The sequence below is a fragment of the Eublepharis macularius genome, chromosome 1 (assembly GCF_028583425.1).
Source record: "Eublepharis macularius isolate TG4126 chromosome 1, MPM_Emac_v1.0, whole genome shotgun sequence".
In the NCBI taxonomy this organism is placed as follows: domain Eukaryota; kingdom Metazoa; phylum Chordata; class Lepidosauria; order Squamata; family Eublepharidae; genus Eublepharis; species Eublepharis macularius.
In genome coordinates this window covers 4,575,809-4,603,583 of record NC_072790.1, presented here as the reverse complement: position 1 = coordinate 4,603,583, position 27,775 = coordinate 4,575,809, and the positions used below count along the sequence as shown (strand labels likewise).

The 27,775-nt window shown below is 49.1% G+C and overlaps 1 protein-coding gene across 2 annotated transcripts in view; it reads left to right on the top strand.

Annotated features, from left to right (window-relative positions):
• The first annotated feature begins 7,543 nt into the window (after positions 1-7,543).
• The window catches only part of LOC129327751 (uncharacterized), a 41,565-nt gene continuing 21,333 nt past the window's right edge, over positions 7,544-27,775 (top strand). For both annotated transcript variants that reach the window (XM_054976519.1, XM_054976512.1), the window contains exons 1-5: positions 7,544-7,635; positions 11,426-11,465; positions 12,265-12,417; positions 14,112-14,162; positions 15,016-15,162. In XM_054976519.1, the coding sequence (XP_054832494.1) occupies positions 7,559-7,635; positions 11,426-11,465; positions 12,265-12,417; positions 14,112-14,162; positions 15,016-15,162 (468 nt within the window). In that variant the 5' untranslated portion in view covers positions 7,544-7,558. The remainder of the gene's footprint in view (positions 7,636-11,425; positions 11,466-12,264; positions 12,418-14,111; positions 14,163-15,015; positions 15,163-27,775) is intronic.

Here is a 27,775-nt window from a genome sequence, read left to right as displayed (position 1 = left end):
TTGACTCATGAACCAGGCAATTATTCCCTGCTGATCCGGACCCAGGAGACCCACACCATCCAAATTGACCCTTTGATTGCTAGCAATGAACAATTAAGCCAAGGCGGCACGCACATAGTGGGCTCCCATGTTTTGAAAACTGACATTCAAGAGAGAGTTCTAGTCCGCCCGCAAATGTCTTTAAAAGAGATCCGCATAGACTTAGCTGAGCTAAATGTAACCCAGAGGCTGCCACAGTGCGCTCCCTATCTGGAGGCCGGTAGCAAGGGTTGGAATGCATGGCTACAACTGTGGATCGATCCCTCCCCCTCTCTCTCGCGTGCCAGACAAAGCATCGCCGACTGGACTGCTCCTGCAGCCGGAGGCTTAGCAATCATGGATTCGGTCAACATTGAGACTCTCGCTAATAAGTTTGCCCATGTCACGACTAGCATCTCCGACTTAGGTAAACCAGTGGTGCAGTCCCTAAATTCCATTTCAAATGGGCAACACGAGATCAGCTCCATTTTAGTTAACTGGGAGAGTCAAATTGAAAGAGATTTTTCTCTGCTGCTTAAAGGAACGCAGTCTTTTGAACGCAACGTATCAATAGCCATGGCATGTATGCAAGCCCAACAATTAAACCAGGCTGTGGCCATGGGGCTAATTCGGCAAGCCACGGACGGGCACTTGCCCCTGGAAATTAAAAGATTGATTACGCCCAAATTGTCACCCATAGAACTGGAGCTCGAATCCTGGTGGTCCCTTGTAAATTCCTCATTCTGACCGACCACCCAGGAGCTTAAATTATTTTTATTAACGGCCAGTGCGCACGAGTCATTCCATGTGTATCCAGTCGTGCCTCTGGGACTCCAAGTCAGCGACACCGAAGTCCTCTACGCCCGCCACCCCGACCATTGGGCCCGCTTCACCCCGACCGGATGGCAGCTCGTCAGCCTCCAAGGGTGCCAGCATCGAGACCAGACCGGCTTCATTTGCCAAGACCAAGCCTTTGCACCTCATCACCCCTGTGTAGCCCCGCAAGTCGACGCCCTCAATGAATGCTCTTTCGAGGTCGTCCGGGAGAACAGCTCGGCTGTGGTCTACCTTGGGAAAGGATGTGCCTGCTTGCGAACGGCCTGCGATGTTGTGATCCTGAACTCGTTCCAGCTCAAGCCCGTGATCCCGGGAGTCAATCGCTGCTTTTGCAACCTGTCTTCGGTAGCAGCCTGCGACTTCACCTACACGGTACCGGTCTGGACCCAAGAAGAGATCCTGGTGGCACCCTCCATCTATCATTATGTGAAGCCAGTCTCCCTTGGCATCGGTCTGGAGCTAATCCACGAGCTCCTGGCCCACCCGCAGCTCCACCGCACCCTCCAGAGCATCCAGAGGGACGGGGACACTACTGCTCTGGTTGTGTCCCACAACGGCAAGGAAATTTTGGATCTTGCCCAGCGAATTAAGACCACCGGTGAGCACTCGTGGTGGGAAACCCTCTTTGGCTGGAGCCCCACTGCCACTGGAATTTACAATTTGGCTCTGCACCCAATCGTTGTTATTTTGGTTTTCCAAGTTTTGTTATGTGCCTCACTACTTTACTTGGGCTGTTGGAGCCGCCGACAGCTCCAGCAACTCCAGCTGTCTTACCGTTTGGATCAGTACAATCCTGACCTCCTTCTGCCTTAATGGTTGTTCTTGGCGCCCCATTTCTATTCCTTGCTTATTTTGTTGTTTATGGTGTTATGAACTATGATTATGGTTGTTGGGGGTTTTCCGGGCTGTATTGCCGTGGTCTTGCCAAGACCACGGCAATACAGCCCGGAAAACCCCCAACAACCATCGTTCTCCGGCCGTGAAAGCCTTCGACAATACAACTATGATTATGTTTATTATGTGTATGGATCCTGCACCGGCCCCATGGACGCTCCGCTGCCGGACACCGCTCCGAGGCCCTCTTGTGGACTAGGGGGGGACATAGTTCCCTGCCTCCCAGCCCACGGCCCGCCTACGAACGACTGCTAGCGGCACTACCTCCATGAGGACTAGAACTGTGTGCCTGAAGCCCTTCTCGCCGCTCACCGACCCTGCTCTGCGGGTTGACGCAGACAGCAAGGGGGGGTGGAAGTGTGTTTTGGAACACATGGACTAAGTTTGCTTGTTTCTGTAAATATGCAACCCAGTCCAGCAGCTGTACTGCGGACTGAGCCATCTGTGATCTTTGTTGCCCTATTGTTTTATGAATTTCTTGCCATTGCTTTTTATGAATTTTACTCCCATGAATTTAGCCCCGAACTAGTCCCCCCCTCTATCTACTGCAAGTGCGCCCATGATCTTCCCATGAACTGGGACCCTTTTTATCACCCCGTATTAACTTTATCCCTATGAATTTGATTTTAACCTTATGAATTGCCTTTTTAACCTGACTCCCTCCGCCGAAGTGATTTTAGCCTATTTGTCATTTTATGAATTTGGTTTTAACCGAGACCCCTACTGAATGGTCTCTTTTAAAGGTTATTTTATTCCTGATTTTAGACTCTATGAATTTGGTTTTAATCTGGCTGCATGAGTTAACCTTTTTAATAGCGAAGTTTATTTTTCTGCCCCTTATGAGCCCTTCCGCCGCCGCCCCCTCATGAATTATTTCCTCGCACTTGCTTTTATCATTGCTGCTTTTATCTATGAGTTGGTTTTAACTTCCTGGTTTATTGCTTTTAATCATATATATATGTATTTATGATTTTAACCATTTATGAATTGCTCTACCCTCTATGAATTGGTCTATGCCTGACTTGCACTTTCCTATATGAATTATTCCCTCACCTATGAATTCTGCTTTTAACTTCCCATGAAGTAGCCTGCTTTTATTCTTACATTCATGAATTGCCTTTGCTTTTGACCTTATACCCATGAATTTGCCACCGCATATGAATTACTCATTGCTATGAATTGCTCATTACTGCTTATGAATTATTGCTATTTATTCTGACGATTGCACTTAGCACACCCCCTGGTGTGAACCCAGAGACCTGCAGCCCATTGGCTGATCTAAATTGCACTTATTCGGTTAGGTGGTTCTCCAAACTAAATTTTTGAGTGACGCCTCCTCCCCCTTCCCTTCCCACTCCTTCTTCGCTCGAAGATCGACCACCGGACATTGCCGACCACCTTGCCTTTAAAGTCAAGTTCGGAGACCCACGCGCCTGATGTCACGGGGTCTCCGAGGGGGGGAATTGTTGCCAAGTAGGCCCACTCCCCTGCTTTAAAGCCTGATATGAACTGTGTTAAAGCTTCCTGCGTTGCTGCATTACTGCTACACAAAGATTTGCCTTGCACGTGTGTGCTCTGATACACGTGTCAGTTTCCTGCCTGCGTGTTAATTACCTTGCTGCTGCAATAGACTGTGCAGTTTACTGACTCCATGTTTGGATAACTGCACAAAGGACTCTTTTTCTGGGCAGCCCTGCCCTGACCTGTATCTGGACTTCCCAGTGTGTGTTTGGACTGTGTTACAAGTGTGCCCCGTGCCTGCACTACCATCTGCCACGGACCGTGCCTGTTCCTTGCCTTGGACTGTGTTTTAAAGTGTTGTTCCCCCTGCCTCCATGGAAGCCTGCCTCATATGGGCCCAAGCCGCTGCTAGCAGCCGGGCGCCTGCCGGGGAAACCTCCAGCGAGCCTGGCTAGGCGCTCCCTGGTCAGTTCCCGCCTGGAGCCTCCCACGGGCCGGTCCCCGAGCTTGCCCTCGCTACCGGGCAGCCTGCTATCCAGCCCCAGCTATGCCCAGCCGGCATCCATGTTCTCAGGCAGCCAGAAGACCCTGGGAAGAAGACTGCTTTGAGAAGCCATTTTGGCGAAGCGGGCACACCACGTCCGCAGCGAGAGCCCCTCGCTCCGCTCTGCATATCTTAGGAGCCGCCCCGGAGAAGAACTAAGTGCCGACCATCCCAAGCACTTAGAGAATGCATCTCAAAGAAACCTCCGCATTCCAGAAGCTGATGACATCAGGACAAGCCCTGTCCGCTGGAACATCCTTTCAGCCCACTTGGATTTCCCCCTCCCTCTTTTGTCCCCTCTTCCTGAGGTGTCACTTATCGCAATCAGATTACCAAAGTGGCCCATCCAAGCCATTCAGTGACCCATTAGGCCCTTTGTTTTAATCTGTGAGAACCACCAAGTACAGCACCAGCCCCAGGGTACATTTTGGGGTATTTAAGCTGGTCTCCCAGACCACTCGGTGCCTCAGCCATTCCTATCCAGACTTCCTTGCTGTCCGTCTGTGGTTCCAGTGCTGGCATTGGACCCCCCCCCTCGCTGCTGTGTCTCTGCTTCGCTTCAGGATAAGTGAGTATTCCCCCTATCATCGTTGGGAACCAGCTAATGCGAACGTCTCTGTATTTCCTACTCTGTATTTCTTAGATCTTGTATGTTCTCTTGTATGCTTGTGCAAGTTTAGGCTTACGCCACACTGAATACACGTGTTTGGAACCTATTTGTTGTCTGCCTCTTTTTCACTAGAGTGTCTGGGATCGGGACCTCCGTATACATAGGTTATAATCCACGCTTAATTTTAAGTTACAGACTGCTACAGCTAATTCCCCATTATAATAAAGAGCAGTTCTGGTAACACATGGCTCTGCAAAATATTACCCATGGCGTGTTGCAATGCTTCTTTTAGGATACATTCGAAGGGCAAAGGTAAGCTTTGCTGGAAAGCCACATGTCCTTTTCTTACTTTAAATTTGTCGGTCATATCATCATTCACACACAGTGCCACTTGCTGGTCTCGATATACTGCCTTTATAGCTTTTTACGCCACGCAAGTCTCTACGGAAGACTACCCAAGCCGTCTTGCAATCCCGCTTTCGGGATAATATCCAAGGGCAAAGGTAAGCTTGCCTCTAAAGCCACATGTCTCTCTTGGTGACCTAGAAATGCATGTGTACAGAGGCTCAAGGGAATCTTACTTACCCAGTAAAGTTTACCGCCATGACATGAAAAGCATCACCATTTCTGCACATGAAGCCTCTGTTGAAGGGGCAACAGCTTTATAATACTATCAAAGTCATTCTTTCACTTGGAAAGTACACAATTCCTTTTGGTACCTTCTTGAGGTGTTAAGTTTTCTCTGTGTGTAAAAAAAAGTCACATTGAGAGCAGGAAATAGCTTATAACTGTAATTTTCCTCTCACCCCCAATTCTGCAGTTTGAAGGTTGGGCAAGTTACGCCACCCATGTCTCTACGAAATATTACCCATGGCGTGTTGCAATGCTTCTTTTGGGATACATTCGAAGGGCAAAGGTAAGCTTTGCTGGAAAGCCACATGTCCTTTTCTTACTTTAAATTGGTCGGTCATATCATTCACACACAGTGCCACTTGCTGGTCTCAATATACTGCCTTTATAGCTTTTATAAATCCTTTTCCAAAATTCATTTTTTCCATTATTAAAAACATAAAATCCCAATTCAAATTGTCAAAGGCTTTCTCTGCATCCACAAGGAAAAAACCCACCTCTTTCTCAGGATGTTTATCATAATATTCTATTATGATAGCCTCTGCCTAGGCCCTAGTGCCCCACTATTCATCTAGCACCAGCCTGAGCCCTTGCCACAAGTCATTGAGGAAGATAGTATTGCCAGCTTGAGTAGGTACTTGCCTCCAAGGCCCCCAAGGCAAAGGAGAACAAGACTGAGGTGTAATTCATGGTTTGCTCAGCCTTTATGGTTTTATTCCTCTAAAGAAAGTGTGTCATCAGTTTTGATTTTCAATTATTTGGTCGAAACCAGAGGCCTGGACTGCACAGAGGAGTTGGTGTCCTGGTTCAGGTGCAGTTGGTTTATTTCATGACTTTTTCTTAAATCAAATAATGCAAAAGCCATTCTTTCACTTGGAAAGTCCGCAAAGCGATTTCGGTTTCGTTTTCTCAGCCATGCCAGACGCTCCTCTCGGCTGGTCCGGGAGGAAACGACCGGGCACCCTGACCGGGCGGCTGATCCGCAAGGATTAGCCCCCAGGACTCCCAGGGAGGGAGCCAGGGTCCGGGACGCGGCGGGAAGAACTCCCCGAAATCAATGCGGGGGGGGAATTGCCCGTTTGTCCCTATGGAGGCCGTCAGACGTGCGCGGCGCCTCGAGTACCGCCGGGCAACGAGAAACGGCAAGTAAAAGAAACAGGCGGAAGCCTGTAAACAAGCGAATCCCTTCTGTTCTACAAGCATTTGTGAAGGAGAGGTTGATCTGAAGAAGACTCGCTCTTCCCCTTCGTTGAGTTCCAGAATTTTGTTGGCGCCCCCCTCCCAAAATGGCAGCAAAGAAGCAAAGTCCCGCTCTCGGTAAGTCAATCTCGGCTACCTTGCAGAAGGGGGAGTCGCTCGAAGAGTTGGTGCGCAGGGCAGTGGTGGAAGCTATAAAACCCTTTGTTGACAAGCTGAACGAAACTGATCAAAGGGTGGGCTTAATTGAGAGCGAGGTGAAAACCATTAAGGCAGCAGCGGGGGGGGCAGAGAAGTCTGCTCTGGAAAGTGCGTCACTTGTGAAGGCTACAAAAAAGGAGCTGAAGTTGGTGGAGAACCAGCTGATCGGGCTACAGGTGGAACGAACGCAGACAATTTTGCGTCTCCAAAACGTGAAAGAGGAGGAAAAAGAGGATCTTTGGGAGGTCGTCTCGGAACTATTGGCGATACCCGCGAGGACGACTAAAGAAGAGGTTAAAAGCGCCATTTTGGAGGTCCGTCGGGCTTCTTCAAAATATGCAACAAAGCGACAGTTGCCTCGTGAGATCATTATTGACTTTTCATCTAAAAAGATTCGGGACACCATCCTATATAACTCATACAATGCGGATTTGGACTTTATGGGTTTGAAAGTCAAGATTTTGAAGGACGTTCCATTTCTAGTCCGGAAACGGCGTTTTAAATATAAAAAGTTTGCAGCTCTTCTGAGGGACCATGGAATAAAGTACAAATGGTTATTCCCGGAAGGAATATGGTTCAGATATAAAGATCAGGCCTATAAGATATTATCAGAAGATCAACTAAAGGATTTTGAGAATAAAAACCCAGAACTCTGCTGCACCAAGAACGAAGAGAAGGAGGAGCCGGAGGGGGGGGGGAGGAGGAGGAGAGCATCGCAACAGCAGTTGCACAGAGAGAACTGCGTCCGGGACCTAGAAGGGGGAGGAAAGTTTAATCAGAATTTGAAATGTTTATTCTCTGTATGATTAACCACTCCATCATTATTCTATGGAGCTGTTTTTGTATTATGACAGTATGAAGGGAAACATTGAAGTGTAGTGTTTAGTGTTTGTAGTTCATTCCCCCCCCTTTTCTTTTTCCACCCCCCTTTGTCCCTTCCCTCTCCCCTTTCCTTGTGATAGTCTGGTGTAGTGTTTTGTAGTTATGAAAAATAAAAAAAATTATATATAAAAAAAAAGGAAAGTCCGCAAAGCCCTTTTGGTACCTTCTTGAGGTGTTAAGTTTTCTCTGTGTGTAAAGAAAAAGTCACATTTAGAGCAGGAAACAGCTTATAACTGTAATTTTCCTCTCACCCCCAATTCTGCAGTTTGAAGGTTGTGGAAATCATGCCACACAAGTCTCTACGGAAGATTACCCAAGGCGTCTTGCAATCCCGCTTTCGGGATAATATCCAAGGGCAAAGGTAGGCTTGCCTGGAAAGCCAAATGTCTCTCTTGGTGACCTAGAAATGCATGTGTACAGAGGCTCAAGGGAATCTTACTTACCCAGTAACGTTTACCGCCATGACATGAAAAGCATCACCATTTCTGCACATGAAGCCTCTGTTGAAGGAGCAACAGATTTTCCTTCTAGGTCATCCTCATATCATGTCTCATGTCCTTATATCCTTTTGGATGGAGAAACCAGTGGGAGAACACTTCAGTCTACCCGGACATTTCATCAAAGACTTAAAGGTCACTGTAGTTCAACAGAAACCTTTCAAAAACAAAATCTAACAGGAGGCTGCTGAATTGGAATTCATATGCAAATTTGACTCTGTCAAGCTGGGACTGAATAGGGACTATGAATGGTTATCACATTATCACAGGTAACAGATTTCCTTTACAGAGGCAGGGTCTGTTGTAGCCCAGTGGCACCTGACGTGGGCCTCCGGGGACCACAGTTCTCTTTGTCAGATGCATCTGACGGGGAGAGCTGTGGTTGTCGAAGGCTTATACTACATTGGAATTGGATGGTCTGGTTGTTTTGACACGGCAAACTCCTTTGAAGTCTCACACAAGCCAATTAATCTCCATACCAAGAGGAGATGTTTACATTTACTAGCAAAGGAATGTTTTGGTTGCACCCTCCCTTTCCCCCCCTAACTGCATCTTCTCTCTCCTCCCCTCCTCTTCTATATTTGGCCAGTTTCTGTAACATGCATCTGACGAAGAGAACCTGATTCTCAAAAGCTTATGCTACAATACAATTGGTTAGTCTTAAAGGTGCTACTGGACTCTTTTTGATTTTGCAACCACAGACTAACACGGCTAACTCCTCTGCATCTATGACTAATATTATGAGTCATGTACACGGCATAGGCTTTTTGATTATATCCCCATTTTCTGCCTCCTTTAGCTTGGGCTCCTTAGTTCCTGGTTAAGATATCTGACATACAGCTGAAAGTGCTCAAGTGTAATGTTCCCATCTCCCATTACAATAGTTTTCAAACAAGGTTAGGTCTATTTAAATTAATCAAACGACTCAAACTTAAAGTCTTCTTGGGTAATAGAGATCCCTCGAATAGTGGCCATTTCCACACCTCTTTCCCCCGACACAAAATCGCACAAAACTCATGGAATGATGGTGTCTTCATGGTGCAATTTCCCATCATGACTCTGTTCATGGCGTGATGACATCAGAAATCACACCATGAAATGGAATCATGATGGGAAATCATGCCATGAAGACGTGTCGCTCTGTGAGTTTTGTGCAATTTTGCGTGAAGAAAAGATGTATGGAAACAACTAGTGATCTTGAGCCCCAAATCTTCCTTTGTACCCAATATTAGTCATCCCAATATAACAACTTTTGAAGTGATGGTTTTAAAAAACAATAAAAAATTAGAATCACAACCAGTGTGTTCCCGCTAATGTGAGCACGTGAGCAATCGCTCACAGATTCTGACTCCTCTGCTCACAGCTTCTCAGGTGTAGCTCACAGATACTAACCCTCAGGCGGCCCCGCCCTCCCAGTCAGCCAGCATCTGCAGGTGGGCCCTATAGGGATGGAGCAGGGATGGAGCCTCATCCCACTTCTCTCCTCCCTTCCTGGCTGTGGCTGGTTTGGCCCCCAGGGTGGTGCCAGAGAGCGCCTCCAGCCACTGCTGGCTCTCTAGCTGGGGAACAGAGCAGAGCTGAGTGGTCGGGTCTGGCCTGACCCATGCAGCCTGAAATCGCTAGGATCCCCTCAGCCCCAGAGAGCGGAGGGGAGGAGGTAGCGCCTCAGCCGCCGCCACGGTGAAGGCGTCGTTTAACTTGGCCTTGGTGCAGAAGGAGGCTGAAGAAGTAAGCATTGACTCACAAAAGCTCATCTTGAAATGAATTTCCTGGTCTTTAAGGTGCCGTTGCATGTCTGCTTTATTTTGTAGCAACAGACGAATGCAACTGCCCCTTTGTAATCAGCATGGACACGTCCATTTTTATGCAGAAGTATACTCTGATTTTTGCGGCCCTTTCACCTAATGGCTTTTATTGTTAAATTATTTTGATTGTAATCAAAACAATTTGATTGCAATTTTTTTTTTAAAAAAGGAGGTGCACTCAAAACTTTAACGAAAGTTGTTTCGGCTCACAAAGCAGATTTTTAGCTCACAACACTGCAAAGCTTAGAGGGAACATCACAACCACAGCCTACATGGGACAATTTATCCCCAGAGGAACAGAGAGCCCTGGATAATTTTCCAAAGGATCCAAATATAACTATCAAAGAAGTGGACAAAGGGGGTGCAGTTGTAACCATAGAGTTGCATACGGATTTGGAGGTTGACTAATAGTGTATTTTCACAAAAGTCTATTTTGGATATTGTATCCATAAAAAAGACATGTTTTTGTAGTAATAATTTTATTGAAGATTAAGCAGCATTGATTTAGACATCTTGGTAAGCTTTCACAATTGTTATTTTTCCTTTGATAAGCTCTTAATTATGATACTCTCTGAATATTCATGCTGGACTGGGCAAGTTGTGTAGTGGAACCACAGTGAACCTTTCATCTATAGTCATCGATTCAGAGGAGTTCGCCATGTTAGTCCGTAGTACCAAAATAGTAAAGAGTCCAGTAGCACCTTTAAGACTAACCAACTTTATTAACGAACGCAGACAATTTTGCATCTCCAAAACATGAAAGAGGAGGAAAATGAGGATCTGTGGGATTTGGTCTCGGAACTACTGGCGACACCCGCGAGGACGACTAAAGAAGAGGTTAAAAGCGCCATTTTGGAGGTCCGTCGGGCTTCTTCAAAATATGCAACAAAGCGACAGTTGCCTCGTGAGATCATTATTGATTTTTCAACTAAAAAGATTCGGGACACCATCCTATATAACTCATACAATGCGGATTTGGACTTTATGGGTTTGAAAGTCAAGATTTTGAAGGACGTTCCATTTCTAGTCCGGAAACGGCGTTTTAAATATAAAAAGTTTGCAGCTCTTCTGAGGGACCATGGAATAAAGTACAAATGGTTATTCCCGGAAGGAATATGGTTCAGATATAAAGATCAGGCCTATAAGATATTATCAGAAGATCAACTAAAGGATTTTGAGAATAAAAACCCAGAACTCTGCTGCACCAAGAACGAAGAAAAGGAGGAGCCGGAGGGGGGGGGAGGAGGAGAGCATTGCAACAGCAGTTGCACAGAGAGAATTGCGTCCGGGACCCAGAAGGGGGAGGAAAGTTTAATCAGAATTTGAAATGTTTATTCTCTGTATGATTAACCACTCCATCATTATTCTATGGAGCTATTTTTGTATTATGACAGTATGAAGGGAAACATTGAAGTGTAGTGTTTAGTGTTTGTAGTTCATTCCCCCCCCTTTTCTTTTTCCACTCCCCTTTGTCCCTTCCCTCTTCCCTTTCCTTGTGATAGTCTGGTGTAGTGTTTTGTAGTTATGAAAAATAAAAAAAAAATTATAAAAAAAAAAAGACTAACCAACTTTATTGTTGCATAAGCTTTTGAGAACCACAGCTCTCTTCATCAGATGCATCTGACAGACAGGCCCAGGAGGAAATGACAACATTTCCGAGCCTGGCTGCAGAGCTTGTTCGCCACAGAGGAGACTAGGAGTGGGTCAGGCGGGAATGTCATTCCCACTCCCGTGTTGCTCCTACGGTCCTGAAGAGCTGAGATGGGCAACAGCTGAAGTGTCGTCTGCTGCCCAGCCCTGCAAAAATGCAAGCACGCTGCTACAACCCAGTTCTCTTTTCTCCTTTCAGGAATAGCCCTCTGCTCATATACATCGTGTTGATGAACATGGTAAGAACGTTGTGAGCCACTCAGGAAACTCCATGCAAGCGCTTCCTCTCCCCACCTTGCAGAGATTGTACTCCTTTTTTATCTTACCACCATGGTTGCAGGACATGTTGTCCTGCATCTCTCAGCATCCTAGATTAGATAGCTGGAAACAATCCTATCTGAAGGGAGAACTGTCCGTGCTGCTTTGAGGAAGGGTGGGCTAAAAGTGAGAGAGAAATTGAGGAGTTTGTAAAATACCTACTCAACATGTACGTTCTAATACTGTATTTACAAATCCCCACTACAAGGCCAGCCTACTCTTTCCATTATCTAATCTTCCCAGGAAGGAAGACAACGTTTAACAAGGTTCTCTTTGAAGCCACTTCCACCTCCCCAGCTGCAGCCAAACCAACCCATTTTGGGTCTGTCGGCTGTATTTCAAGTGGGTCTTGTAGGGTGAAACTTGTCTCACTTGCTTGAGTCACCTGGAATGTTTGGTCAGTGACCATGTTTTGGAGTACTCCTGCTCTACTCTAGTGGCCAACACAGAGGTCCATCTGTGGGCTGTGATCCTGTGGCCTGGACTCGTTGATGTGGCGATTCCCTTTTTTATTCTGCAGGTGCCATTCCTCCAGTATCCCCCAAAGGGTTCTTCTGCCCTCCCACACAGTAGCTGGGGACTTTGTTTTTTGTTCCACCTCATTGTCCACTTAATCAGCTTGGATCCCCAATCAAGAATTAGATTATGTCACAATGAACAAATGCAAAAAAACCCCTTGTGGTTTCACAAGTGTTTCGTTTCCCCTGCATCTCCTTTCAGATCACGGTTCAAAGATCAAACGGCAGCCGCACACTGCTTGGTGGCCCACCTCCCTTCCTGCCTCCACAAGGCACGGGTGTGGTCGTGGCCATGAGTGGAAGCATCCCCTCGGCCGTCCTGTCAGCAATCACTCCTCGCAGCCACTCTGCAACGGTACGGAGGCAGAGCAGCAAAATTCTTGTTCACCAGGGGTGGGGTGGGAAGAGAAACGCTGCAGCATCTGCCACCAAACATTTTACAAGTAAAGGTTCAGTTCTCATGCAGAGGGACTGGCTATTGAGATACCAGCTCGCCCTCATCTGGGCACAGCCAGACAAAATGCTAGGATTTCTTTGAGCTCTTCTGCCATCCTGGGATGTGCATTATGACCTAGTCTGATCAGGATGGTGGCATCCAGGGAAGAGGGATTAAGCTTGACTCTTCACACTATTTTCCTGATCAGAAATGGCCCCAAGGAGCTACTGATTGTCCCTTCAGGTTAAGGATACACTGACTCCTTGCAATCAGAAGTGATCAGCTTCCGGGGAAAGTAGTCAAATATTTGATTGTCTGGAAGCCTCTTATAGACTTTTTGCAAGAAACAGAAAGAGATGAACTAATAATCTGTGCTTGTGAAGATTAGGGAGAGGGAAAAATATATAAAAGGAAAGGTAAAGTAGCTACTTAATGGTTATTTTAGAATTAGTATATAATATGTATTAATGTTAGAATCTTTCAAATGGAAAATGGGTACCTACTCCTATTTATATAAGTATATTCTTAACTCCTTTTTTTTGTAGGTTTTAGAATTTTAAAATTTTAATGAAACTCTATTTTAAAAAAACAGACCAGCTGAGGTTTCCTTGATAAAAGCCAGAGGCAGGAGATGTTCCCTGATTGCTAGGAGTCACTCTGCAGCGCCTGAAGTGTAATGCACAGCATTACGCTGGGCCACAGGGGCGCTGCGTGTTGCGGGGGTTTTGTCACCAGTTTTATCTGTTTTAATTTTGCACTGTCCGTTTGTTATATTGTATATTATATTGCATTTTAATTTGGTTGTGATCCACTCTGAGCATGTGCAGGGAGAATGGATTATAAACAAAGGAACAAAAGACTGAACGAACGAAGAAAAGGAAGAAAGGAAGAAAGGAAGAAAGGAAGAAAGGAAGAAAGGAAGAAAGGAAGAAAGGAAGAAAGAAAGAAAGAAAGAAAGAAAGAAAGAAAGAAAGAAAGAAAGAAAGAAAGAAAGAAAGAAAGATGGGGAAGGTGGCACCTGTGGGAGGGAGCCAGAGAAACATTTTGAAGAGATGAAGCAAAAACAAGCTTACATAGGAAGGGGGAGGAGGTTAGGAGGGGAGCACAGTTTGATGCAGGGGTGGCTTCTTGAAGAGCCATCTTGCTTTGAAGAGGCACTGCTTAAATAAAGGCGAAAGCACATGTTGCAAAGATAGCATAGGTCCCCCACCTCCACCATGTTCTTTCTTCTGAAGGAAGCCAGACCTTGTAGCACTGATCTGGAACTTCAGTGTTGAGGTGACCCTGTATATGGCACAGCAGTTATCACTGTTTGCTGAAAGAGTGGCTGTAATTGCCGCATCTTTTTGTGCCTGCACCAAATACATTGGCCTGAATTCAAACAGAGAGGTATGTGAGTAATGTGCTGGGTAGAACGTATTTTGGGCAATGGTAGTTATAAGACCTTAGTGTTCACCTGTTTTGGATTTTGTCTACTGCAACTACATTTGACTTCCTTGGGGTAAGTAGCATATCAACTAAATAAATCACACGGGACAGACTTCGGGGCAGGTTGCCGTGAAAGTGAGGGGGTGGCACTGAGGAGGTACTCACGCTTTCACATCTTCTGGCAGGTTTGGGACAACAGTGTCTTGGCAGCAGAGGAACGGAGAGGGATACCCAAGGTCAGCAATTTCTGGGTTGCCTTTCATTGCTCTTCCAGGTCTACAACACACACCAATTTCATTCTGTGCAATGATTGCAAGTCTGTTGAATCAGGAATCTGATTTCTTTCTTCTTAATTGCAACATGTAATTTATAGAGGCATGGTAGGGAATCTGCTGCTGTAACATAGTGGTTAAGTGGCTGAGCTCCGAGCCGGCACTCTGCTGGTCTGACTCTCTCACTCCTGCCATGAGCTCAGCTGGTGGCCTTGGGTGAGCCCCTCCTCTCAGCCCAGCTCTCCACCTCTATTGTGGGCATAATATTAATGCTAACATTGTCCACCACTCTTAGTTGGGCACTGATTCGTCTAGAAGAGCAGTATATAAGCATACTTATCATAAAAGCTGCTGTAGCATAATGGTTGAATGGTTGGGCTGCAAATCAGCACTCTGCTAGTTTGATTCCAACTACTGCCATGAGCTCTGCAGGTGGCCTTGAGTAATTCACTCCTCTCAGCCCCAGCCACCCCAGCTGTATTGTGGGGTTAATAATAAATTGACTTGGTTAACCATTCTGAGTGTGGCACTAACCTGTCCAGAAGAGCGGTATATAAGTACATGGTTGTTGGAGTTGTTGCTGTGGTCGTTATCATCATTATTATTTTCTTATTATTATTAAAAGAGCATAAATTCAACTGTTAGGAAGTAAATGGAAGTCAGGATTGTTTTCTTGAGTGCTTCCACCCCACTAGCCCGAGGACCATAACTGACATATAAAAAGCCTCACAGGCTGGGCACATCTGGAGTTGGTAGAGTGCCTTTTGCTTCTATTCCATGAACTCCCTCCCTCACTGATTCTCCTGAACTCTTTCAGGCTCCTGAAGAAAGGGACGTAAAGGCTAAGTCTGTCGGGATCAGAGGTCCATTGATTTGTTACACTGCCAATCAAGCCAACGCAACACTGGACTTGATCATCAAATCTGGAGGAAGACCTGCCAACGACTTGCTTACTCTAAATATTGTGAGTGCAGATTTCAGCCTGGGATTCTCAGCTTGGGAAGGGGCCAAAGATCAGAGGAGCCTCTGCTTTGCATGCAGAAGGTCCCAGGTTCAATCCCTGGCAGCAGTTCAAGCCCAATGGATCGAGCTGAGGTGACGTAAAAGATCTTTCTCACCCCAAAAGCTGCTGCCAGTCAAAGGAGCCAAGACTAACCTCAAGATACCAAGGGATCCTGAGCTGAGTCAATGGATGGCAGCTTCGAGTGTCCTTTTCCCATGCTGACCTGAATTTTGCTGCTCAGTTCTGGCTGGATGGGACCTGAGCTGCAAAGGGGGAAATGCTTTCTCAGACAAGCATCTCTTTCAAGCGTTGTCAGTTGGAAAGAGGACAGTTGTCCAGCTTGATGCCATGACTGGTTTGCAGAGCGTGTGACTCACCCAGATAGACAGAGCTCACTAGCCAGGCATTGTGGTCTGCCAGGTTTTCACCGCTTCTGGGGTAGGGGGTGTCACAAAGAATGGTGGCCACGCTGGGGGCACTTCGAGCAAAACACGAAAGGGAGAGCCAAGCAAGAGGGGTGAAGGTCAGGTTGACGTATTTTAGATCCCACAAGGTAAGTTCCGTGTTGGGCCAAGTGGATCAATAAATTCTTCTGAAGCTCTTGCTTGAGTTGAATGTCGTTGTTTTTTAAGAAGTTTTGGGAAGGTAGCCATGCTCATCTGCAGTAGAACAGCAGGGTTTGAGTCCAGTGGTACGTTAGAGTCCAACAAGGTTTTCAGATATCTGAAGAAGGAAGCTTCTGACTTTTGAAAGCTCATACCCTGAAAATCTCTAAGTTGCTCTCTAAGGTGCCATTGGATTCAAATCCTGCTACTTTAAAAAAATGCTCAAATTCTGCTCTACCAGAAACAGCCACTGGCTGCTACTGCTTGCAGCCCTAATTTCAAAATGTGTATCTTGCCATCACCTCATTTTATACTTTCATTTAGCTACCAGAAATCTTTATATAGTTTACATGAATAAATCAGCATTTGTTTATTTGTTTATTTTCATTTATAGTCTACCTTAGTCACTAAGAATAAGAATAACATTTGATTTATATACCACCCTTTGGGGCAACTTAATGCCCACTCAGAGTGGTTTACAAAGTATGTTGTTATTATCCCCACAACAAAACACCCTGTGAGGTGGGTAGGGCTGAGAGAGCTCCAGAGAGCTGTGACTAACCCGAGGTCACCCAGCTGGCTTCAAGCGGAGGAGGGGGGAATCAAACTCAGATCTCCAGATGAGAGTCCCACGCTCTTAACTACTACACCAAACTGGCTCAAGGTGGATTACAAACCCCATAAAACTGTTCAGTAAACCAGTTACAAAATATGATAATATTTGAGTCTAATGGTAAAGATTCCTAGTAAAACTAGCTGGGATTGGATTGAGACACTGGGAGGAAAAAACTCACTAGAAATGTAAGCCATGCTGTTTTATTATAATGCAACAAACCTGTTATTTTGCTAGCCTGATTGGCATTTATACTATTAACTCCAATAATAATATAAATTTAATATAACCATCACACATGTGCCCTCACCTACTGTGGGAATGTACAGAGGGACAAAAAAACTGCTCAGATGTAAGAGAATCTGTAGGTTATTCAAAGTCTGGGAAACAAGAATCACTGCTTGGGAAAAACGGTCTCTTTGCACACCAAGTGAAGGCACTCTGAGAGTTTCTCTAAACAAGATGCCTGGGAGCGTGTTCGTCAAATGCTGGGAGACGCAATGTTATCCGGGAAGCGTAGTTTAAAAAGACAGAGCTGGCAGAAATCAATTTGGAGAGGATGGATTCTCTAACAGCCCTCCGTTGCCTCTGGTGTGCCAGACTATCTCCCTTTACGGAGCCTTTGCCCTGCTGCCCTCACTGCTTAAAAGTTTGAATTAACTGTGCCTCAAAGAACACATACTGTCAGACTGTGGCTTGCTAAAAGTTGCAACTCAGCCCACCTCTTGCAATAAGACAAAAGTCCATTGATTTCAAAAGGCTTTACTGAAGATAGTCAACCATTAGAGTACGTATTCCAAGATACACGGATCTTAGCTGGACTATGAAAATGTTATGAATGCCAAGCAAAGGATGAGGTACAGAATAAGCAGTTCCCCTCAGGCCCCATCCTTCCCCACATGCAGACATAACAATCCCCTCTCTCTCGGTAAGGCTCCCAGCAGCAGTCTTCCCACCTGCAAAAAGCACACCTGATACACTGACAAGGTTAAAACGGAGTCTCTTTAGCTTAAACACCATCAAAACCTGAAACGTATCAGAAGTCTTGTGTAGAGAGACTTGTTGCCAAGTAGGCCCCCTCCCCTGCTTTAAGGCCTGCCATGAACTGTGCTAAAGTTACCTGCATTGCTGTTTCACTGCTACACCAAAGACTGCTTTGCATGTGTGTGTTCTGATACACGTGTCAGTTTCCTGTCTGCGTGTCAATTACCTTGCTGCTGCAATAGACTGTGTAGTTTACTGACTCCATGTTTGGATATCTGTACAAAGGACTCTCTTTCTGGGCAACCCTGCCCTGACCTGTATCTGGACTTCCCAGTGTGTGTTTGGACTGTGTTACAAGTGTGCCCCGTGCCTGCATTGCCATCTGCCACGGACCGTGCCTGTTCCCTGCTTTGGACTGTGTTTTAAAGTGTTGCTCCCCCTGCCTCCATGGAAGCCTGCCTCATATGGGCCCAAGCCGCTGCTAGCAGCCGGGCGCCAGCCGGGGAAACCTCCAGTGAGCCTGGCTAGGCGCTCCCTGGTCAGTTCCCGCCTGGAGCCTCCCGCGGGTCGGTCGCCGCGCTTGCCCTCGCTACCGGGCAGCCTGCTATCCAGCCCCAGCTATGCCCAGCCGGCATCCATGTTCTCAGGCCCCCAGAAGACCCAGGGAAGAAGACTGCTTTGAGAAGCCATTTCGGCGAAGCGGGCACACCACGTCCGCAGCGAGAGCCCCTCGCCCCGCTCTGCATATCTTAGGAGCCGCCCCGGAGAAGGAACTAAGTGCCGACCATCCCAAGCACTTAGAGAATGCATCTCAAAGAAACCTCCGCATTCCAGAGCTGATGACATCAGGACAAGCCCTGTCCGCTGGAACATCCTTTCAGCCCACTCGGATTTCCCCCTCCCTCTTTTGTCCCCTCTTCCTGAGGTGTCACTTATCACAATCTGATTACCAAAGTGGCCCATCCAAACCATTCAGTAACCCATTAGAACCTTTGTTTTAGACTGTGAGAACCACCAAGTACAGCACCAGCCCCAGGGTACGTTTTGGGGTATTTAAGCTGGTCTCCCAGACCACTCGGTGCTCAGGCCATTCCCTATCCAGACCTCCTTGCTGTCCGTCTGTGGTCCCAGTGCTGGCATTGGGCCACCCTCGCTGCTGTGTCTCTGCTTCACTCCAGGATTGTGAGTATTTCCCTTATCATCGTTGGGAACCCGCTAATGCGAACGTCTCTGTATTTCCTACTCTGTATTTTCCTAGATCTTATGTGTTCCTTGTATGATTGTGCAAGTTAGGCTTACGCCACACTAAATACACGTGTTTGGAACTTATTCGTTGTCTGCCTCTTTTTCACTAGAGTGTCTGGGATCGGGACCTCCGTATACATAGGTTATGATCCGCGCTTAATATTAAGTTACAGACTGCTGCAGCTAATTCCCCATTATAATAAAAGAGCAGTTCTGGTAACAGTTTACTGGTGGAGAATGCGGGCATAACCCAGTTCGTGTGAATACACGTGAGTCGACACGCGTGTCTTCGGTGAACTGACTTAAAGGCAAATTTTCCAGACCTCTGTGTAAAGAGCGCAATTTAGCTCAGGGAATTAAAAGTGTGAGTGTGTGTGGCTCTAGTGAGCATTTCTATCTTGTGGGTTGGCTTTTCCCCATTTCCTCCTTCAGCCAGCTTTGGACTACTTGCCTTTTGTGGTGCACCGCGAGGCCCTCCAGCCGTTATAACCGGTGTACTGTGGGCGAGGACCTCTGAACTGGTGAAGTTCCTGGCCACCTTCCGGGCCGCCTAAACGCGTCTATGTGGGTGGGATCCCAGAAGTAGGCTCTATAGATATATATCCTGAAGCAGCACATATAAAACTCTCTTCCGCCCTCCCCCGTCTCCCCTACGCCCGTCCAAACCCCGTTCCTGCCAGCACTTAGGCTTCAATCCCCGCTCCGGAGGAAACGTGAAGGGATCGATAGTCCGTTCGTTTTAGTTTAGCTTTGGGAATCTAAAGCCAGGTTCCTGAGGCCCCGCGGCAGTCGGCCGCACCGTGCTTAAGCGTTTTAAAGTTAGACTCTTGAGCGCCTTTCGCCTGAGAGTTTTAAGTTAGACTCTTGGGCGCCTTTCCGCTTGCGAGTTTTAAGTCAGACTCGTGAGCGCACCTCGCTTGGGAGTCAGTGGGACTCTTGGGCACAGTTTTGCTTGGGAGTTGTTAGAACTCTTTTTTTTTATTTTTTTTTTCATAGCTACAAAACACTACACAAAACTATCACAAGGAAAGGGGAGAGGGAAGGGACAAAGGGGGGGTGGAAAAAGAAAAGGGGGGGAATGAACTACAAACACTAAACACTACACTTCAATGTTTCCCTTCATACTGTCATAATACAAAAATAGCTCCATAAAATAATGATGGAGTGGTTAATCATACAGAGAATAAACATTTCAAATTCTGATTAAACTTTCCTCCCCCTTCTAGGTCCCGGACGCAATTCTCTCTGTGCAACTGCTGTTGCGATGCTCTCCTCCTCCCCCCCCTCCGGCTCCTCCTTTTCTTCGTTCTTGGTGCAGCAGAGTTCTGGGTTTTTATTCTCAAAATCCTTTAGTTGATCTTCTGATAATATCTTATAGGCCTGATCTTTATATCTGAACCATATTCCTTCCGGGAATAACCATTTGTACTTTATTCCATGGTCCCTCAGAAGTGCTGCAAACTTTTTATATTTAAAATGCCGTTTCCGGACTAGAAATGGAACGTCCTTCAAAATCTTGACTTTCAAACCCATAAAGTCCAAATCCGCATTGTATGAGTTATATAGGATGGTGTCCCGGATCTTTTTAGATGAAAAGTCAATAATGATCTCACGAGGCAACTGTCGCTTTGTTGCATATTTTGAAGAAGCCCGACGGACCTCCAAAATGGCGCTTTTGACCTCTTCTTTAGTCGTCCTCGCGGGTGTCGCCAGTAGTTCCGAGACCAAATCCCACAAATCCTCATTTTCCTCCTCTTTCACGTTTTGGAGACGCAAAATTGTCTGCGTTCGTTCCACCTGTAGCCCAATCAGCTGGTTCTCCACCAACTTCAGCTCCTTTTTTGTAGCCTTCACAAGTGACGCACTTTCCAGAGCAGACTTTTCTGCCCCCCCCCGCTGCTGCCTTAATGGTTTTCACCTCGCTTTCGATTGAGCCCACCCTTTGATCAGTTTCGTTCAGCTTGTCAACAAAGGGTTTTATAGCTTCCACCACCGCCCTGCGTACCAACTCTTCGAGCGACTCCCCCTTCTGCAAGGTAGCCGAGATTGACTTACCGAGAGCGGGACTTTGCTTCCTTGCTGCCATTTTGGGGGGGGGGCGCCAACAAAATTCTGGAACTCAACGAAGGGGAAGAGCGAGTCTTCTTCAGATCAACCTCTCCTTCACAAACGCTTGTAGAACAGAAGGGATTCGCTTGTTTACAGGCTTCCGCCTGTTTCTTTTACTTGCCGTTTCTCGTTGCCCGGCGGCACTCGAGGCGCCGCGCACATCTGCCGGCCTCCATAGGGACAAACGGGCAATTCCCCCCCCGCATTGATTTCGGGGAGTTCTTCCCGCCGCGTCCCGGACCCTGGCTCCCTCCCTGGGAGTCCTGGGGGCTAATCCTTGCGGGTCAGCCGCCCGGTCAGGGTGCCCGGTCGTTTCCTCCCGGACCAGCCGAGAGGAGCGTCCGGCATGGCTGAGAAAACGAAACCGAATCCCGGGAGTTGTTAGAACTCTTGAGCGCACCTCGCTTGGGAGTACAGTAAGCTTTACTCCTGGGCACTTTTGCTTGGGGACTTGCAGAGGCAGTCCTTGAGCGCATTTAGTCTTTTGGTCGAGGCTTGGAGGCAGTTTAATCGTTTGTCACCGAGCACGAGGCCTGGGGACACTTTTGAGTACAGTTCTTGGGCAGAGAGCTTGAGAGCATTTTGGCTTCTGAGTAGAGGCTTGGGAGCATTTCTGGTTGCCTAAGCAGAGGCTTGGGAGACCCCTTAATTGCAGTTTCTGAGCAGAGGCTTGGGAACACTTTCTGGTTTTCTGAGCGCAGAGGCTTGGGAGACCCCTGAGCTTTGGTTTTCCGAGTATAGGCTTGGGAGACCCCTGAGCTTTGGCTTCTAAGCAGAGGCTTGGAAGCACTGAGAATTTTGGTTCTTGGGCTGAGAGAGCTTGAGAGCACCCTCTGAGCCAGTAAACTTTTCCTGGTCCCGTGGCTTGTAGGCAAGCTTGAAACGGGAATAGGAATTTTCCTTCTCCCCCGGTGGAGAAGAGCCGAGTGTAGGACCCTTAAAAATCCCCTTGTGAACCTAAAAGTAGAACCTTAAAACCCCCTGGTAAAAACCCTTGAGGACCTGAGGGAAGGATAAACCTCCCAAAAGGGTCATAGAGAGGAAGAAGTTGTTAAAACCCTTGAGCAGCTTTAATCGCCCCACCCCTGGTGTCGCTGATCCACTCTTTAACCTCCCCGAGATCAGCCTTAAACGAAAGTAAAATGTACCGGGCAAACCCCACCGTGCCCCGCCTGGAGAAGTGGCTAGTTAAGAAGGGAGATTGCCCTTGGGAAGAAGGTTCCTTCAAGGGACCCGACCCACTCCAGATAGTTAGAAGCGCCTTCCAGGACTTCTGTGACAAGGAGAAACCTAGGTCTAGCAAGAAAGATAGATATGGAGCCTGGGCACTTTTCACCACCCTGCAGGACAGCGTGTCCCTAATTAGTAAGCTGCACTCAGCACAGGAGGAGCTAGAGGAGAGGTCAGAACGAGAGCAGGACGCCTTGCGTCTAGAAATCCAGACCCTCAGGACTAAGCTAGTCGAACAGGAGAGAGACCATGAGGAAAAAGCAGTTGAGTGGCGCGCTGAACGCGTCAATTTCATATTGGAAAAACAAGGATTAACCACTGCCCTTCAGGACGCCCAGCACAAGGCTGAAGCGGCCTCCGCTCGTGCCGATATGGCTGAGCATGCAGTAACCGAAGGACAGGAAAGAATCGCTAAGCTAACCCATGCCGCCCAGTTCATGGCAGAGCACAATCACTCCAAGGTAGCTTCTGCGGACCACTCCACCTGTAAGAGGGAGCTAGAGGCCCTAAAACAGCACCTGGGGATGCAGCAGGCCGTAATCTCCGCCGTGCATCCCGCAGCCCTCTTGGCCCTCCCCGAAGGTAGTACCGACAGTTGGTCACCTCCTTCGCCCCAGCCCGAGGAAGCTCCACAGCCCCTCCATCCGATAGCTACCAAAGAAATTGTCACCACAGACGAGGATGGCAGGAAGACAGACCGGGTCATTAAGGAAACCCGCAATTGGAGGCCCGATGAGCTCCAAGCCATAGCGGACCGCATGGGACCCCTGAACCGAGACTCAGCTATACAATGGTTTGCACACGTGACCATGTCCCAGCCCTCCGCCAGTGGCTCCGATGTAGCTCAGCTGGCTCGCCATTGTGCCAGCCCCGAAATAGTCACCTCTCTTAACGCATATATTTCTAACCGGAGACTAGCCACTCACAGTCAGTATGGTGCCATGAAAGAGTTGTGCGCATTCCTATGGCCCACCAAGAGTTTAAAGGCCCTGTATATTGCAGAGTCTCAAAAACCCGGAGAGGATCCAGAGGCATATTTAGCCAGAAAGCAGCTCCTAGCCAAACTAGCAGACGAGGTAGATTTAGACTTGAGCGACATGCTGGACTTCGACGACTTAGAATTTAGGAGGGCAGTTATAGATGGACTCAACAGCACCACTCGCCTAGCCCTAGCAGGAGTAGAGCCCGGGAGCATTACATGGGGAGAGCTGGAATCCCGCATCAGGAGCATTGCTGGCCTGTTGCGAGAGACCGGCGCCATCCGCCATGTGAAGTCCCCGGCCTCTCGTAGAAAGGAGAGCGAGCCGATAAGTGCAGTCACCTATGCCAATCATGGCCCCCACTCTCAGTACCGACCGCAGGGACGCAGCCCGTACCCGGAGGCAAGGGGAGGGATCCTGAGGGGAAGGAGCAGTAGCTTTAACCGGGGAAGAGGACCGAGGGACTACCGCCCGGGAGTTTCCTTTGCACCCACCCCGAGTTACGGTTCCTCCTCCCAGCAGGGACCCCACGAGCCCCGATCACAGGATGCGCCCCTAGCCCCTTCTCACTCGCGAGCATCACACCCGTACAATCATCAGGTCTACCCGCCTCCAGATCAGTCTAACGCTTGGGGAGCATCGCAGGGCGACCACGAGGGATACCGGGACCGCGGCAGCACGCCCCAGTCCAGGGACCCCCTCCGTTGGGAACTATGGATGCGCCTCAAAAACATTGGAGCGAACATGGAGCTATTCGATGGAAAGCCCACGTCCGTTCTAATGAAGGCGATCATGGAATGGGAAGACCAGCAACAGCCCCCAGTACCTCCGTCAGCGCCTCCTTTACCGCCTGACCCTCCCTTCTCGAGTCCTCCGATAGCTGCGGTCCGGGAACGTCCGAGCCCCAACAACCCCTTTAGAGGAAGCGCCGCTTCCACCGACCAGGGCGCAGGATCAGAATAGGGTTGCCCCGAGTCCCAGTCTCCCTCCGTGGGCATAGTTGCCAAACTAAAGCCGGACACATGGGGGAGACCGACAGTAAAGGCAGGGATCGGGACTCCCGGGGAAAAGAAGAAGCCTGCCACCCTCCTCATAGATACCGGAGCTTCACTTAATATACTCCGGCCCACCTTAGTCACAAAGGGAACTCAGACCCCCACCACCATGCAGCTCGCCGGTTTTGGAGGCGGCATGCAGGAATCCCCGGTCTGGCAGGATATCCCCCTCTCCGTTGGGAACCTGGCCACCCGGATTTCGGCATGCGCAAACCGGGGAGAAGATGATGGACTTTTGGGCATGCCATTTTTCCGTGCCAAGGGACTGACCATTGACCTAGCAAATGGGCTCCTGTGGCGCATCCCAGGAGGCCCAGACTTTGTCAATGCAATCCATCGGTGCGCAGCCCTTAAGGCCCCCCTTCCTCTCGCCCCCATTACAGGAGACCCCTGGGTTCAGGACTTTCCCGAAGTGTGGGTGACAGACAAGGCCGAGTGTGGGATAGTGAAGGGCGCCTGCGTCCTGATTGAAGGAAAGGACCCCCCTCCCCAAAGACAGTACAAGTACCCAGCGGAAGCTGAGGCAGGGATAGCCAAGACCATAGAAGGACTCCTTGAGTGGGACATCATACTCCCGATGCAGTCCATCTGCAACGCCCCATTGTGGCCAGTTCTAAAAGCAGATGGAGTGACCTGGAGAATGACGGTCGACTTCCGTGCCCTGAATGCCACCACCCCTCCAGTTGCCCCGGTTGTGGCCAAGTACAATGAGATCCTGACGGCCATTGCCGCTGGGTCCCGGTTCTACTCGGTCATAGACCTGGCCAACGCTTTCCACTCCATCCGGTTGCATGAGTCTTGCTGGTACAAGTTCGCGTTCACTTTCCGCGGCCAGCAATACGCATTCAAACGGACACCCCAGGGATTCCACTCCAGCCCCAGTATTTGTCATGCCCATGTAGTTCAGATGTTGGAACACCTCCAACCCTCCTCGAGGCCCCACGTACTGAGCTACGTGGATGACATTTTAGTCCACGCCCCCACGGAAGAATTAGCCCGCCAAATCACCAGGGAAGTCCTGGAACTCCTCCGCGAGACTGGGTTCAAGGCAAGCAGGGAAAAGGCCCAATTGGTTCAGACCAGCGTCAAGTACCTGGGTCTGACCCTGGGACCCGAGGGTCGCACCCCGGACGCCCAGAGAATGGAGGTCATTTCCAAACTGCCTGCACCCACCGATGTCCCCTCCCTCAGAGCCCTTCTAGGAACTTTTAACTTTTCCCGAGACTTCATCGAGTCCTTTGCAGACAAAGCTCGCCCCCTTTATGCCCTCCTCAAGAAGAACACTACCTGGGAGTGGGGACCGGAGCAACAGACAGCCTTAGCCGAGCTGAAGCGCAGCCTGGCCGCAGCCCCGGCCCTAGCCCATCCAGATGTCACCCAGCCATTCTTTATTCAGTTAGCAGTGTCAGACAAGAGCATAGGAGCCACGCTCACCCAGCAGCAAGCGGGAACCGCTAGAGTAGTAGCCTATGCCTCTCGCAACCTAACCGCAGTAGAGACCAAGTTCAGCCCATGCGAAAAGACTTGCCTTGCTCTAGTCTGGAGTCTGACCCATTGGGAATTTATCATAGGAGGTTCACGTACAATAGTTCAAACGACTCACACGCCCCTCAAATATATTCTGTCTGGCAAGATACAAGATGGACAAGTCTCAAACGCCCGCATAGCGCAGTGGACCCTGGCCATGGTCAACCACCTAGTAGAATTCAAAAAGGAGACCACTGAGCCACCAGCCCCCTATGGCCTGTTAGTAACCGGGACCGAGCACGAGTGCCCCCTGGACCCGCCACCGCAGGTTGTCTGGCCAGTCACTTGGGGAGTCCCGCTAGAGGAAGCCCGACAGAACGGCTTCACATGCTGGTTCTGTGACGGCTCCTCCTTTCACGTTGGAGGCTCCCCTCGGACAGGCTACGGCGCCGTGCGAGTGAGCGACGCCCATACTCTTAAAGGTCCAGCCCGCCCCCATTCCAGCCAAGTGGCTGAGGTGCAAGCGCTTCTGGCAGTGCTTGAGTTTGAGCCCCCAGAAAGCCCACTTGCCATTTACACAGACTCGGATTGGACGGCCAAAGCCACCACAGTCTGGCTCCCGGTGTGGCAGAATCAGGGGTGGAGAGCTAGTGATGGGAAACCCGTAGCTCACCTACAGCTATGGCAGCAAGTAGCAGCACTCCTTCAGTCCCGCTCAGGCCCAACGCAGGTTACCCATGTCAAGGGACACCAGAAGACAAACTCAGAGACCACTTATTGGAATGACCAGGCAGACCTCGCAGCCAAGGCAGCCGCCACTGAAAATGCTCCCCTATCGGAACCAGCCACCGATTGTCCCCTACACCCTGTCACCACCCCGGCAGAAGCCCGCAGCCAGGCTCAGGGAACCACAGGGACACTAGACCTAGCACAACTACAGCTATCTGACCCAGAAGTAGCCGACCTCCTAACCGCAGGAAGAGATCAGACAGGAAGACTAATGATCCGAGAGGAGGAAGGCATAGTTTGGGCAGTAGATACAGCCGGCGAATGCCACTGGGTAGTGCCATTGGAAGTTAGGGCCGACTTAATTCAGTTTGTCCACGAGCAGGGACACCGAGGCAAGGACCTGACTCTGGAAAGGGTAAAAGAGGTTGGATGGTGGCCTGGCATGCGCACCGAAGTAGCGCAATGGGTAGACAACTGTCTGTCCTGCGCTATGGTCAATGCAGACCCCACCGGACCTAGAGCTCCCCTCCAGCATCAGAGAATTGACGGACCATGGGCTCGCATACAAATTGACTTTATCGGCCCCCTTCCCCCCACTCCTCGCGGCAATCGCTACTGTCTCACTGTCATAGACCCCTTTAGCAAATGGGTCGAAGCGTTTCCTTGTAAGCGCAACAATGCAGCCACCACAGCCAAACTACTGTTCAACAATGTCTTTTCAAGATGGGGCATCGTGAGAGTCATGGACTCTGATTTAGGCTCACACTTCATCGGAGAAGTCACACAGGAGCTTTGCAAGGCGCTAGGCATCCAGCAACGCTTCCACATAGCCGGCCACCCTCAAGCTTCGGGCGCCATAGAAAGAACCAACCGGACCCTCAAGGAGGCTCTCCGCAAAATGGTTCGCTCCTCCGGGAGAGACTGGGATGAAAAACTCCCCATAATCCTAATGGCCATCAGAGGCACCACCGCAGTTCATGGGCTCACACCCCATATGGTAATGACAGGGCGAAGAATGCAGCTCCCGGAAGCCTTCTGGCTAGATACGCAGCTCCCTTCTGATATGCAGCCCGTAGTGATTAATGACGCTTGGGTCCAGGATCTGCTCTCATCCATACACGCCGTCCACATGCAAGTGGCCCAGAAGTTGGGCACAGCTCAAAAAGATATGGACCGCAAACTAGGATGGGTCAGGAACCCCAGGCAGTGGGAGGAAGGACAGCTCGTTCTGTACAGAAAGTTCTCTCAAAAGGCGCATTCACTAGCAGCCAAATGGCAAGGCCCAGTCCCCATCACGAAAAGAGTCTCCCCGGAGTCGGTTTCGTTTTCTCAGCCATGCCGGACGCTCCTCTCGGCTGGTCCGGGAGGAAACGACCGGGCACCCTGACCGGGCGGCTGATCTGCAAGGATTAGCCCCCAGGACTCCCAGGGAGGGAGCCAGGGTCCGGGACGCGGCGGGAAGAACTCCCCGAAATCAATGCGGGGAGGGAATTGCCCGTTTGTCCCTATGGAGGCCGGCAGATGTGCGCGGCGCCTCGAGTGCCGCTGGGCAACGAG